Below are 15,662 nucleotides of genomic sequence, written 5' to 3' on the forward strand. Positions count from 1 at the left end.
CGATCAGGTAAATCTTTTCTGAGCTTGAAAAAACACATCAAACCTGAACTTTGGAAATCGGAGATCAGGTCTATTCGGATCAAAATTTTGTGCTCTGGCTCGTGGTTTTAACAAAAACAGTTTATCGATTAATATGAAAAATTTATGACTCAAAAACTGACACAAGGTCAGCATTTTTTAAAAGGTGGTTTTTTGGACATTTCTCGGAAACGAAGCCGAAGTTAGGAAAGTGACCCACAGAACCTTGTTGGAAATGATAGGGTCTACCTACCCTGAGCCGTTGTCAGTGTTTTTCTGTATAGGTACACGTGCCAGCCACACATGGAAGTGATTCAGAGTCAATTGAATTAATTCAAATTAACAAAGGTATAATAAATAGTAAATTGGAAAATAAGTACCTCATAATTATCAGCTCATCCACTGTGGTGTTTTTATCAACTGACTCATGAAGATTTTTAGCTCAGCTTTTATTTTTATTATTTTTTTCCTTCTAATTTTCAATTTTCATTGTTCTCCTACTGTTTCTTGTTCATAACTACCTATAGCTCCTGTTTATACAAAACAAAAGCTTTACCTCCCATCCTATTACTATACATATCCACAATACTGGTATACTATATGGTATACCTAGCTATTGTTATATGCTCTCCTCTTTATTATTATTTCTATCCTGTCCGCTTCAGTCAACCCAGCAATTTTTCTCTCCGTTGTATTTTTTATCACGTCTTCTTTCTTCCTCCAAGTTCCTACTCTCTCTCTCTCTCTCTCTCTCTCTCTCTCTCTCTCTCTCTCTCCTTTGTAAGTACTTCATGTCTTCCCCTCCTAGTTTTTAGTCCGTCCTTCCTTTATTATTACAATAGTAATAAAAAGGTATAAGGGACGGACTATTGTATTCGCTTCGGTGTCTGTAAAAGGTTTATTTCAACCAATCAGAGGAAAACTTTTTCCAAAGAAAATGTAAACATCATTTCCAGAGAAAAGAATTCAATCTATGGCTGGCTTCACACCAATAATTAACGCTTAAAGAAGTTATTTGCCAGCCTAGTTAGCTTAGTTGGTAGTGCGTCTGCCTTGTAAGCGCTAGGCCGCGGGTTCGATTCCCGCCCGGGTAGCCAGCCTAGTTAGCTTAGTTGGTAGTGCGTCTGCCTTGTAAGCGCTAGGCCGCGGGTTCGATTCCCGCCCGGGGCGGGTTTTATCCTGATGGGATAATGTTCGTTCTCGGAACGGCTGGCTTTCTCCTATCCTGTCTTCCTTCTCTCTTCGATTTCTCTAGCAGTCACAGTTCCCTCTGTCAAACCTCTTTAAAAAAAAACTTGATATTTGCATTCGCTTAAAAAAGTACAGTTACGGAACGGCTGGCTTTCTCCTATCCTGTCTTCCTTCTCTCTTCGATTTCGGGACGATAAGACCATAGCAGTTACAGTTCCCCCTGGCTTTCTCCTATCCTGTCTTCCTTCTCTCTTCGATTTCGGGACGATAAGACCATAGCAGTTACAGTTCCCTCTGTGTTCCTATCCTGTCTTCCTTCTCTCTTCGATTTCGGGACGATAAGACCATAGCAGTTACAGTTCCCTCTGTCGGCAGGCTTTCTCCTATCCTGTCTTCCTTCTCTCTTCGATTTCGGGACGATAAGTACTGCTCTTATTAAGTGCTCTTATTAAGTGACGACCGTTGTTTTTTTGCTCTTCAAAATTAAATCTTTTTTTATTGGTTTTAAGTACTTTTTCAATAATATTTTGTGTTTTAATTCAATTTTAATGTGTAAACTTCATTTTGAGTTTGGTTATTTGTCTGTACCTGGTATGTACGCACGTAAGTGACGATTTAAAGTAATTGGTTCCAAGGTACGCGATGTTTTCAAGATGGCTAAATTCCCTTGTAGATTAGAACTTACGCATCGATAGAAATTACCATTCAAATAATAAATCAAAGTTTAATCATTTGCGCATGACCAAACCAGGGGACTGAGAAGAATACCAACCTTGGAAAAAATATTAAATTAGAGATAGAAAACCCACTGCGCATCGTAGAAGGTGGAGTCCAAATACTATCAATACGATCCGAATCACAAGTAGTTAACATGTTAAGCTGTTAAACTTACTATCTGATTGATAGAAGCACAACTCCAAGGTCATAGCTACTACTAGTCTTACGACCCTTCTCATAACAGAGTTATTTGTTCACATAACATTAACCAAATCTAGTGCTGGGTACCTACACATCATACCTATAATATTTAACCACTAACATACTCGTACCTACATCATGCCTAATACAACAGATGAGTATACTCTCCAAGCTTTATTTAGAGAAATGCAAACTATTAAGACTATGCAAACAGGTAATCATAATACGATCAGTACCAAACTTGATAGCATTCAAAACAATTTTGATTTGGTCAAAGAGGAACTTAATCAGCACTCGAAAAGTTTGAAAAATTTGGACTATGAGAAAAGACGCAAAAATTTGGTTATTTTTGGAATCCCGGAGGAAAGCGATAGAAACCAATTGGAAAACGTAATCTTTAAATTGATCAATGAAAATCTACAGATTTATAGTTTTTCACTTTTGGAACTTGATTTTTGCAGAAGATTGGGAAAGCCTCAGCAGAAACCCAGACCCGTTTTATTGGGACTCACAACACAAAGACGTAAAATTGAAATTCTGAAAAATAGTAAAAAATTCAAGGGTACACCTATTCATATCAAGGAAGATTGCCCCCCACAAGACCGAGATACACGTGAAGCTTTGTTAGAAGAAATGAGAAAATTGCGAAATGAAGGTAAATATGCTGTGGTAAGATACGGAAAATTAATTACATATGATAGAAGAGGAGAAACAGGTAGCTCAAATGCCAATAATAGAAACAAGCGGGCCCTTTCTGAATCCCCAGGTGAAACATCGTCCGTCAAAAAAGTGCATCATAATTCAAGTATTGATTTGAATGGTTCCAATGCGAGTAGCCTAATGCAAATTGGTGAGGACGCAGAAGAAAATTTTAGTACTCACACCTCAACACTCATGCAGCGGGTAGGTATTCCAAATCCTGTTCCCAATCGAAACCTGGCACAACCCAGTATTGTGTCTTACCTTCAAAGCCAGGATGATTTTTCTACTCAAAAAAACTGATATCGGGGTACCTTGGTATACAGGGTGCCCTAAAAGTTGCATTTTGGAACACGAATGGATTATCTAAACTAACTCAAACCAAGAAGAATAATAAACTGAATATTAAACAAATTAGGTAGGTACATACATAGGTACTGATTTTCTCTAATCACTACCGGCTAAAAAATTCCCGGAGGGACGGACCCAGCTTGTTATAATATTCTTCCTTCACTTTCTCTCTCTCCCTTTCATCTTTCACATTCTTTGCTTCGTCCTCCGTCTTTCTTCTACTATACAAAGACTTCTTCTAATCTCTTATATCATAATGTTTTGCATCCCCCCCTCTCTCTTTAGTACGTAGGTATATCAACTAACTCTCTGTGTACTTGCGTCAACTAATTCTCTTTCTCTATCTCTCTCAGTCTCCTTTTTACTTTCCCTTTTCGTATTTGTCTCATTTCGCTCGTATCCAATACACGTTTTAAATCTCTCTCTCTCTCTCTCTCTCTCTCTCTCTCTCTCTCTCTCTCTCTCTCTCTCTTTTTACATGAATTAGAATGAGAAACAATATTATTATTGTAATTAGATGTACGGTTGTCCAGTCTTTGTTAACAATTATCATCATTGCTGTTATTATTTTAATTGTAGTTTGTAGGTAATTGTCCTCAAGTACCTGTAAGGGGACTTGCAGATTAACTTGAGAAGTTGACTAGCTGCGAGGTGTGCCTGTATGCAATGTTTCCTTGTGTAAAATGAAATTACAGGATTGTCTATCCAGCAGAAACAAATAATTAGGTTCATGCCGCATGATTCCTCTCATGCATGTTCTTCTAGAATTTTATTATTTTCCTCCGTTGTGTAAATCCCTATAGCTGCGAGGTGTGCCTGTATGCAATGTTTCCTTGTGTAAAATGAAATTACAGGATTGTCTATCCAGCGGAAACAAATAATTAGGTTCATGCCGCATGATTCCTCTCATGCATGTTCTTCTAGAATTTTATTATTTTCCTCCGTTGTGTAAATCCCTATATGTAGGAAATCTAGGAATATGAATGAAATCAACGCAACTAGTAGTAAAACTTTATCTACCATTAGATACCTAGTACCTTTACGTACCTACCTGATGTGCTAGAGTCCACTTCAATAACGTTTCTTTGTACTAGTAGGAAAATGGAAAAATTTATCTACCATTAAATACCTAGTACCTATACGTACCTGATGTGCTAGAGTCCACTTCAATAACGTTGCTTTGTACTAGTAGGAAAAATTTATCTACCATTAGATACCTAGTACCTATACGTACCTGATGTGCTAGAGTCCACTTCAATAACGTTGCTTTGTACTAGTAGGAAAATGGAAAAATTTATCTACCATTAGATACCTAGTACCTATACGTACCTGATGTGCTAGAGTCCACTTCAATAACGTTGCTTTGTACTAGTAGGAAAAATTTATCTACCATTAGATACCTAGTACCTATACGTACCTGATGTGCTAGAGTCCACTTCAATAACGTTGCTTTGTACTAGTAGGAAAAATTTATCTACCATTAGATACCTAGTACCTATACGTACCGTTACGAAACACGCGGTTTTTTTCCGAAGAAATTTTGGAGCACAGGTCTCCATCTTTCAGGAAAACTTGCGCTTTATTCAAGGATCAGAATGAGTGCTTGTTATCTCTTGTCCTTCCAAGCGAAATAATCACTTGTCTACCTGAAAAACATACATGATGCTAGAAAACTACTGACCCTGTGTGGGTGCCTTTGCAATGTTGTAGATTTTATTTTATTTTATTTTTTTTTAAGAGGTTTGACAGAGGGAACTGTAACTGCTATGGTTTTATCGTCCCAAAAATCGAAGAGAGAAGGAAGACGGGATAGGAGAAAGCCAGCCGTTCCGAGAACGAACATTATCCCATCAGGATAAAATCCGCCTCGGGCGGGAATCGAGCCCAGTGGCCTAGCGCTTACAAGGCAGACGCACTACCAACTAAGCTAGCTAGGCTGGCTGAACCTTAACTTAATTTATGCCGGCGGCCTAGCGCTTACAAGGCAGACGCACTACCAACTAAGCTAACTAGGCTGGCAATGTTGTAGAAGACGGGAGGGCTGTGAAAAACTAAATTCAATTTTTCCGCTGGAAAAGGTTTTTTTTTTTTCGATAAGGCGCTTTAACACTTATATGTTAAGGTCGTTCGCGCCGGTCCTCGGTTATTATATCATATGGTAGATGTCCTTTTCATCACGAAATCAATAAAGACGTTTTCTCTCTCTCACTCACACACTTTCTTTCCTATACGTTTCATTGCGTTGTCTTAAGCTTCAAGTTTAATGTACCCTGTATTGAGACATGTTTTTTGCCTTACGTCGCGTCATAATAGGTACAGATACCTAGTCCTCTCCCCTCCCTCCCTCAAATATTATTGGGAGTCAACCGAGGTTTAATTTGATGTATGGTCCCTAGTAGGTACATTGTAGGTAGTAGGTACCTACAATATTATCCAACCGATGAACTTTTTTTATGAACTGTGTATCATATATAAAGCACCTCCAATCAACCCATGCCATAGTATACAGGCTGAATCAACTGTGGGATCTCTCGTTTCTCTATTCGGATCCTTCATGTTCAACAAAATCCTGAATATGGCTCTGATTAACACTAAACTTTACCTACAATATTATCCAACCGATGAACTTTTTTTTATGAACTGTGTATCATATATAAAGCACCTCCAATCAACCCATGCCATAGTATACAGGATGAATCAACTGTGGGATCTCTCGTTTCTCTATTCGGATCCTTCATGTTCAACAAAATCCTGAATATGGCTCTGATTAACACTAAACTTGTACCTGCTGGGGTCCTCTATATTATTACTAAACTTCATTAAAATATCTAAAAACAAATCTATCCTTGAATAATGCATTCCATGCTATTAACTAATGTGAAATGTGTTCCTGTTGTATTCCTATACCTACTATACATATTTCAATATTGTTCGGTGATTCTCAAGCTAAGACCTAGTGGTGGAATATCAATACACTCAAGTTAGTCGAAACAGGATATAATATTATGTAGGTACCTACCTATGTATGTGTAATTGTGTATCTGACAGATACCTATAGATAGTCCAGAATTGTGTGTTGCGGCCAGTCGACTTTTCGAAGTCGAGTCAGTCGAAAAATATATTTTATTTTATTTGTTTACACGCTAAGCAACAAGGCCATGTGTGGAAAAATATAAAGTGATACATTCCGTTTCTTTCCAAGCTGTCATCCTTGAATAATGCAGCATTCCATGCTATTAAACTAATGTGAAATGTGTGCCTGTTGTATTCCTATACCTACTATACATATTTCAATATTGTTCGGTGATTCTCAAGCTAAGACCTAGTGGTGGAATATCAATACACTTCCTGTTGTATTCCTATACCTACTATACATATTTCAATATTGTTCGGTGATTCTCAAGCTAAGACCTAGTGGTGGAATATCAATACACTGCCTGTTGTATTCCTATATGTACCTACTATACATATTTCAATATTGTTCGGTGATTCTCAAGCTAAGACCTAGTGGTGGAATATCAATACACTCAAGTTAGTCGAAACAGGATATAATATTATGTAGGTACCTACCTACCTATGTATGTGTAATTGTGTATCTGACAGATACCAATAGATAGTCCAGAATTGTGTGTTGCGGCCAGTCGACTTTTCGAAGTCGAGTCAGTCGAAAAATATATTATTTTATTTTATTTGTTTACACGCTAAGCAACAAGGCCATGTGTGGAAAAATATAAAGTGATACATTCCGTTTCTTTCCAAGCTGTCTTTTTTCTCATTTCTTTTATCTAACATTGGCGACGAGGATCCGAACCCAGCAAGAGGGGGAATCGATTGCGAACTTTATACACAGGCTTGAGACTTTCATGAGGCTCAAGGGTAATGTTGGGGAATCTAAAATTGATACCTATCTTGTTACATGCTCTCACACCTGAAGTAGGTATATCAAAAGTTGTACGATATTTGTACCCCTGACGACCCAAAAGCTCAGACCTATCAAATGTTGATTCAACAGTTAAAGGATCATCTTGATCCGAAGCCCAGCACAGAATTCTGAACTATCTATAGGTATCTGTCAGTATGTATGTAAAATAATCAGTACCGAAAACATTACACAAATAGGTACCCATAGGTATATGTACCTGCTATTTATAAACTAATAGAAGGGGAAATGAATTTCTACCCCGTTCAAGAAGGGGAAATGAAACCTGCCTCGGTGGCGTAGTGGTCAAGACGCTCGCCTGGTAAACAGGAGGGCGTGGGTTCGATGCCAGCCGAGGTACGGAATTTTATCCTCAATTATTTGAGAATTTGACCACATAATAATGGAGCTCTAAGGGTTAGGTGGTAGAGAACGCCTAAGGCGTTAACCTCGCCTAGTGGTTACCTTCCACTCAAGAGTCTATTATTATTATTATTATTCTACCCCGTTTAAAAAGAAATTATAATAATTTAGTAGGAATTTTGAGTTTACTCAATGTTAGACATTTATCTTGGAGACTCAACTTACCTTGAGGAGTGTTAGTAGGAATTTTGAGTTTACTCAATGTTAGACATTTATCTTGGAGACTCAACTTACCTTGAGGAGTGCAACCCCCATGTCTCACACGAGTATGTACATAATATCAACGTGATATTGATGTGTATTTATTGTCATACAAGGGGGAAAAGGCTATAGCTATTAGCTGATACTTATTATTATACTGAGGTACCTACATGTTAAATCTCACTCCTACCCCACTGCACTGACTATAGGCTATTGGTAATATCACTATATCCATATGCATACAATAAAATGTATAGTTTATGTTTTCATTACAAAGAGATCAAGGGTCAAACAGGTCAAACTGTAAAGTAGGTACCTACATATTAGATTTTTGGTTCTCATATTATTTTTTGTGAAAGATTATAATAATAAGTTTATCTTGCTCCAAACTTTTTTTTTATAATTTGAAATGAGTAGATACTTAGCTGGCACAATAAAATTTAGATCGGCTCTCAGTGAGTATGTGGTCATTCGGTCACATAATTTGAAATGAGTAGATACTTAGCTGGCACAATAAAATTTAGATCGGCTCTCAGTGAGTATGTGGTCATTCGGTCACAAATAATCAGTACCGAAAACATTACACAAATAGGTACCCATAGGTATATGTACCTGCTATTTATAAACTAATAGAAGGGGAAATATATGGACCATATAATATTATGTACAACACTCACCCTAGAGGAAACTGATCCGATGGTGTCTGTACCATGAAAGAGAGGATTTATTGGATACCTATTGGGGCCCTAAACTTACATCTTTTGCATGGTAGAGTGTGATTTGTGACTGGTGCTTATTTATTATCTTATTACCTACTTAGTTTAGGTTTAAAGTAATTATTGCAGAGATTGCGTTGCTCATTGAGCAATCAAGTGAGAGTGCAGCATTAATTGGATCGCAGGTACCTACCTAATGATTTCATATTATGATTTCAAGTGATTCTTTCCGCATTATAAAAGGAATACTGTCCGTATAATCTCCTCAGCTCACGCACATGATTTCATATTATGATTTCAAGTGATTCTTTCCGCATTATAAAAGGAATACTGTCCGTATAATCTCCTCAGCTCACGCACCAATGTAATCAGTATTATATGTATTGGGCCCTCAGCTATATCGCTTGCTCAAGCTTGAGAGGTGAAAGTTGCACAGTATAAAATCCAATTCAGACAGAGTCAATTAATTCCAAAATTGGTATATCTATTTCTGTACAAAAAATACCTAACCTCAAATAGGAATAGTCAATCGTTGCCTACAGCTAATTTGTATTTAATAGGTACCTAGGTAATTCTAAAAACGGACTTGAAACTTTTACTTTAAATAAATTTATTTTTCTTTACATTTTACATTTCAATCGGAGCGGAGGGTTTAAAGATATTATTATTGGCCTACCCAACTTTTGGCGGAGACTAGGTAACTGTTGACATAATATTAGTCTTAGCCGAAGGACCCATATCTGTGAAATAAAATAATAATAATTTCGCCTCTGGTGAATTAAAAAGACGAAGATGCAAGCATGCAAGTAGAAATACCTGTAAGCTGTAAAAGTCTTGTAGTAGCTCTGGTGTTTCGGCAACAAGCGCACAATCATCGGCGAACATTAAATCCAAGATATGCAGGTGTTTGATTTTAGTTGCCGCTTTTAGGTTTCTCCTGTTGATCATATTGGAGTCGTTCCTATAGTTCAGATCTATGCCGCCGATTTGTTTCTCAGCAACATTTTGCATGTATGTGATGAACAGAAGTGGAGCGAGTACACAGCCTTGTCTAACACCCGTTTTTATCTGGAATGCTGGTGATTTGTCATTTTCGATCTTCATAGCCATATTACTATACCTACAGAATAGTATAGAGATTCAGAAGTATATCAGAATAGTTCAATGGAAAATTTAGATGATTTTTCCTCGGAGGTAGTGTGTGATGATGACCTCTCATAAGTTTGATGCACATCCAGTTTTTAGAATTTAGAGCAGGGGTTTCCAACTAGCGGCCCGCGAGCCACATGTGGCCTGCCAGACCATTGTGGCCCGCGAAGCTTTTTATGATTTGTACAAACACTCCTAAATGTGCAAAAAAAAGCAGTTTTCAGGTACAAATAGGAGAATACTTTTGAAAAATTTCGCCTGCGGCGCTCAAAATTATATCAGACTACATTTCTGAATAGGTGGGGGGGGGGGTGGTTAATATACTTCTATGTATTTTCGATCTGTACGCTTGACTCGGTTTGGTCATATAGAGATTTTATGATTCCGAGTAGGTTTTTCGGACATTTTAGGGCTTCCAGAATTTTGATAAGCATAGACCTGTCTACAGAATCAAAGGCTTTCGATATATCAACAAATCCTATACACAGAGGTGTTTGTTGTTCAATGGATTTCTCAATTAACTGGCGTGCTGTGAAAATCATGTCTGATGTAGACTTGCCGCTTCGAAATCCACATTGTGTATCTCTGAGAAATGTATCGATGGTGGGGTACAATCTTTCGTAGATTATTCTGGACAGGATTTTGCTGGGTACAGAGAGGAGAGAGATGCCTCTGTAATTCTCGCATTTGCTTTTGCTCCCTTTTTTATGGATAGGTATAATAAGGGCTTCTTTCCACTCTTTCGGTACATTTCCTTCTTCCCAGATCTGTTGCAATAACTTATACATAATATCAACAATTTCCTAAATCTTTCGTAGATTATTCTGGACAGGATTTTGCTGGGTACAGAGAGGAGAGAGATGCCTCTGTAATTCTCGCATTTGCTTTTGCTCCCTTTTTTATGGATAGGTATAATAAGGGCTTCTTTCCACTCTTTCGGTACATTTCCTTCTTCCCAGATCTGTTGCAATAACTTATACATAATATCAACAATTTCCTCATTTCCGGCTTTGAGCATTTCACCAGTGATGTTATCATTTCCAGGGCTTTTGTTGTTTTTGATGTGCTTCAAGGCTGCCCGGATTTCTTCTTTGGTCGGAGGGTCGTCACTGACTATTGGGAGGTTTCCTGTATTATTTATCCTTACAGCATTCTCATCTGTTTGAGATTCTTGATTATAAAGTTTATTGAAGTAATTGCTCCAGATCCGAAGTCGTTGATTTTGATCTTTTATTTTGTTGCCAGTCTCTGAGGCACAAAAGCTTGGACTACGTGTCAACGAAGAGAAAACTGAAGTAATGTTTATCAACACACCCGAAGAAAATATATCTATCAACGGAAAAGCAATAAAAACTGTCCAGAACTTCAAATACCTTGGGACTGTCATCCAAAGCAATGGACAGATTGACAAAGACATCCAGCACAGGCTTAACAGTGCCAGCATCAACTTCAGAAACTTATACGACAGAGTCTGGAAGCCCCACGAGTTAAGCCTCAAAACGAAACTCCAAATATATGAAACCGTAGTCTTAAGTACATTACTTTACTCGTCTGAATGCTGGACTACCACAACTAATCATATGAATGTGTTGAACGCCTTCCATCTAAGATGCCTAAGAACAATCTGCAGAATCAAGTGGACTGACAAAACACCAAACGAAGAAGTCCTGAAAAAAACAGGGATGCTATCAATCAACAACATAATACAGAAAAGGAGACTGAGATGGGCCGGCCATATAAGTCGTATGGATGAAGGAAGAACACCACGAACACCAAACGAAGAAGTCCTGAAAAAAACGGGGATGCTATCAATCAACAACATAATACAGAAAAGGAGACTGAGATGGGCCGGCCATATAAGTCGTATGGATGAAGGAAGAACACCACACCAAGTAGCCTTCTCCGAGCTCAAAAAAGGAAAACGTCAACAACAAAAACCAAAGAAAAGATGGATTGACGCATTAAAACAAGATTTCAAAGAACTCCAAATAGACACTGCAAACTGGAGGCACATTGCAGCTAACAGGGACCAATGGAGAAAATGCATCAACAAGAAGGTCGAAACAGCCCAAACTCAACAGCTGGAAAAAATAGAATACGATAGACGGGAAAGGCATGTTGCAAGAGATCAATACTCATGGAAATGCCCAATATGTAACCTCACCAAAGAATCTGAGTCTGGTCGCCAGTATATCTATAAACATATTGCAGAGGTGCATGACCAAAACAGCACACCAGAACCAAACACTGGCACCAACCCAAACCTAAAATGCCCCTCCTGCAATCTGGAATGCAGAAGTAAAGCTGGACTACTAAGTCACCTGCGTAACAAACACAATAATACTGGGCCAGAATCTGTGAAACCGATTAAAGTATTAACACGCACCAATACACCAGCAGGATCAATAGTAGCAGTAACAACAGGAACATCACCAACAACAACACAACCCCTAGTGACCCCAGTCAATGAACTGCAATGTATAGCATGCAGTAGAATCTGCAAGTCCAAAGCAGGACTCCGGAGTCACCAGAGGAACGTCATATGTATGAGAATACTGGACACAATGGAAACATCGGATACGATGGACTCCTGAAATCAATCAATCAATCATCAAGCTGTAAAAGTTCATAGCCATATTACTATACCTACAGAATAGTATAGAGATTCAGAAGTTTATCAGAATAGTTCAATGGAAAATTTAGATGATTTTTCCTCGGAGGTAGTGTGTGATGATGACCTCTCATAAGTTTGATGCACATCCAGTTTTTAGAGCTGGCACACCACACCCATCACACATACACCTCATCACACACACACAACGCACATACACACACACACACACACACACCACACCACATGAAAAAATATAGGTCATCGTGACAAATTTCAACTTCCAGGCCAAAATGTGACCCAAAGTCGGGCAAAAATTTCGAATTTCTTGAATAACTCACGAACGGCTGACTTTAGGAAATTTTAACCTAGCCTATAACCACCGCCATAAAAATATGAACCTGTGTACAAAATTTCAAGTTTCTACAACTTACTGTTTAGACGCCAACCTCTTACACACAAACAGAAAACCGCTCTTATTAATAAGATCTTAAATCCATCTCTACCTAATCTTAATCTATCTAAAGGTACCTTTACACTGGGGCAACCTAACCTAGCAACAGGCAACAGCGACCTGCGGCGGATTGCTTGTTGCTGACCTCTTACACACAAACAGAAAACCGCTCTTATTAATAAGATCTTAAATCCATCTCTACCTAATCTTAATCTATCTCTATTCTAATCTCAATCTACTCTCTTTAGATTAGTAGGTACTTGATATTGATATTTTGATAAATTTATTTTTAATTTATATAAAAGATGCATCTACATATTATGTATTCAGAATACAGGAAGCAGTTCATATCAAAACTCCCAATAATGATATCAGTATTCGTAGATATAACATTCAACTTTGCTTTATTATTATTATATTTATTTATTTTTTTTTTTTTTTTACCTGATGAAAGTAAAATATGTATTTAAAACAATCAACTCAATATATAAAACATCTCATCTAACGTTTTTACCTGATGAAAGTAAAATATGTATTTAAAACAATCAACTCAATATATAAAACATCTCATCTAACGACAAGTCCATTGGCAGTGATATTAGATATTAGATACTTATGTATACCTAAATAATAATGAAATTATTCTTTGAACTCACCATTCTACTATCCTACATAAAGTGGAAATTTTCGTGCTATAAAGTCGGCAACTTTCAGGCTTTCATAAAAAAAACTCCCTTAACATTTCTTTTTGATGAGATCGTTTTTCGTTTAGAGAGTTAAAGTAATATTATAACACGTAGGTAGATACATAATTAAGTTAACCGAATCTCATTTTATACTTTAATGGCACTAAAACTAAACTCGGGTATTACATTAGGTAGGTATGTATGTATTTATAGGTACATAAATACAAATCCTGAAGTGGATCGTAAACAATAATAATATCTAACCTAGGTAGATACATAATTAAGTTAACCGAATCTCATTTTATACTTTAATGGCACTAAAACTAAAGTCGGGTATTACATTAGGTAGGTATGTATGTATTTATAGGTACATAAATACAAATCCTGAAGTGGATCGTAAACAATAATAATATCTAATAATTGAAGCAGTTTATTAGTTGAGCAATGCTGTATGCAGATGTGAATAGTGGATATATGTATGTATGTAGGCACATACAAATCATTATGAACCAAGACAGCCGTTGCGTACATTCGTAGCATCATTATTTCCTGCATGTTTATTGTTTATTTATTACCAATTTATGAGAAACAATAAAAAATTAAATTTAAACACACTTTGCAACATGTTTTAAAAAAGGAAACATTACGTACGTAGATTTACATCACCACCTATATTGTACATATTGATGTTATTATACCAATACCATTCGGAATACACATCTAAATTTCCTGCTTTCTCTTTTCTCTGTTGCAGGATGAGATAGAGGCCATTGATTGAGAGATTCAAGTCCTTACAAGAGTGACATGAAACCACTCAGCAGACACTGAGCCAACGGGAGAGGTTTTCACAAACAAGAAGTGAAACTTGATGATCTGGTTGGAAAATAATTTAACAAGTTTCTTTACGTTATCGTTGATGATTCCCTCATGTTCGTTATTCGTTTCCCTGTGGACTTCATCCCCAAGCTGCTCAACATGAGTTGAGACATCAACGCTTTCATTTGTCAAACGTACACGATTCACACTTTGCCTTTTCTTTACGTTATCGTTGATGATTCCCTCATGTTCCCTGTGGACTTCATCCCCAAGCTGCTCAACATGAGTTGAGACATCAACGCTTTCATTTGTCAAACGTACACGATTCACACTTTGCACATCATGGGTGCCAACATGGGCAAAAACTCGGCAGCCTTCTTCGAGAATCTGCAAGCTTCAGGATCCTCCAGTGTTCATATCGTCATGCTAGGTCTGGATAGTGCTGGCAAAACCACAGCCCTCTACCGACTAAAGTTTGACCAATACCTCAACACAGTTCCTACGATAGGTTTCAATTGTGAAAAAGTCAAAGGCCAAATAGGAAAATGCAAAGGAATCAATTTCCTCATCTGGGATGTCGGAGGGCAGGAAAAGCTGCGACCTTTGTGGAAGAGTTACACCCGATGTACAGACGGCATCATCTTTGTCATTGATAGTACAGATGTAGAGCGCATGGAAGAGGTTAAAATCGAACTTATCAAAACTATCAAAAACAATGACAACTTTAACGTACCAATTCTAATTTTAGCCAATAAGCAAGACTTGCCGAATGCAATACAAATTAAACAAATAGAGAAACTACTAGGACTGTATGAACTGAATAATATGCACCTGTATTATATTCAAGCAACTTGTGCCATTACTGGGGATGGTCTACATGAAGGAATCAACGAACTGTATCAACTCATCTTGAAGAAACGAAAATTGCAGAAAACAAACAAAATGAATAAGGTCAAGAAATAGACTTGAGCCTTTGTAGGTAAAATATGTACCCAAGTGATAGAATATATACTGAATGGACACGGTTTTTGAAAGTATTGATTGACTTTCAGTAGAATTATATTAAATTGAATTTATGTGAAACCCTAGATCTCAAACTGGTGCTACAAGAAAGCTCAAGTTTCCTCATAATATTGATGGAGGACTCTGTAACTTTGTGAATTTCCTCATAAGCTCAGGAATCATAACACTCTAAATTCTAAGTAATGTTTTTTGACGTTCTTTAAACATTTTCAATGTTGATTGATATTTGTGAAGTGGTTCAGTGACGTAGGTAGTAACACAATATAAGATTTGCTTCATTTTAGGTATATCTAGATCCATGTAGTCATTTTTACTAATCATGATTATTCCAAACTTCAACCATGGGATCAAGAGTATTTTTGTGAAGTGGTTCAGTGACGTAGGTAGTAACACAATATAAGAATTGCTTCATTTTAGGTATATCTAGATCCATGTAGTCATTTTTACTAATCATGATTATTCCAAACTTCAACCATGGGATCAAGAG

General features: G+C 37.3%; 2 protein-coding genes across 2 annotated transcripts in view; both read left to right on the forward strand.

The window, feature by feature from the left end:
- Positions 1 to 15,270, forward strand: part of LOC103506452 (ADP-ribosylation factor-like protein 4C) — a 28,487-nt gene extending 13,217 nt beyond the window's left edge. Inside the window, exons 2-3 of the mRNA XM_008470843.3 lie at positions 14,091 to 14,265; positions 14,401 to 15,270. Of these exons, the coding sequence (XP_008469065.1) occupies positions 14,495 to 15,115 (621 nt within the window). The 5' untranslated portion in view covers positions 14,091 to 14,265; positions 14,401 to 14,494 and the 3' untranslated portion in view covers positions 15,116 to 15,270. The remainder of the gene's footprint in view (positions 1 to 14,090; positions 14,266 to 14,400) is intronic.
- On the forward strand, positions 1,743 to 3,173 carry LOC113466319. Its single transcript, XM_026821626.1, has 2 exons — positions 1,743 to 2,782; positions 2,894 to 3,173. Exons 1-2 carry the CDS (start codon positions 2,266 to 2,268, stop codon positions 3,127 to 3,129), a joined length of 753 nt encoding a protein of 250 aa, XP_026677427.1. The 5' UTR covers positions 1,743 to 2,265; the 3' UTR covers positions 3,130 to 3,173.
- Positions 15,271 to 15,662: the final 392 nt, after the last annotated feature.

Source organism: Diaphorina citri, unplaced genomic scaffold, assembly GCF_000475195.1.
Source record: "Diaphorina citri unplaced genomic scaffold, Diaci psyllid genome assembly version 1.1 scaffold12, whole genome shotgun sequence".
Taxonomy (NCBI): Eukaryota; Metazoa; Arthropoda; class Insecta; order Hemiptera; family Psyllidae; genus Diaphorina; species Diaphorina citri.

Bases quoted from the DNA above. Each gene is read 5' to 3' on its own strand.
- LOC113466319 (XM_026821626.1), top strand. From the start codon at position 2,266: ATGCCTAATACAACAGATGAGTATACTCTCCAAGCTTTATTTAGAGAA. The intron at 2,783-2,893 runs GTAAATATGCTG...CTGAATCCCCAG, and splicing joins GAGAAAATTGCGAAATGAAG to GTGAAACATCGTCCGTCAAA.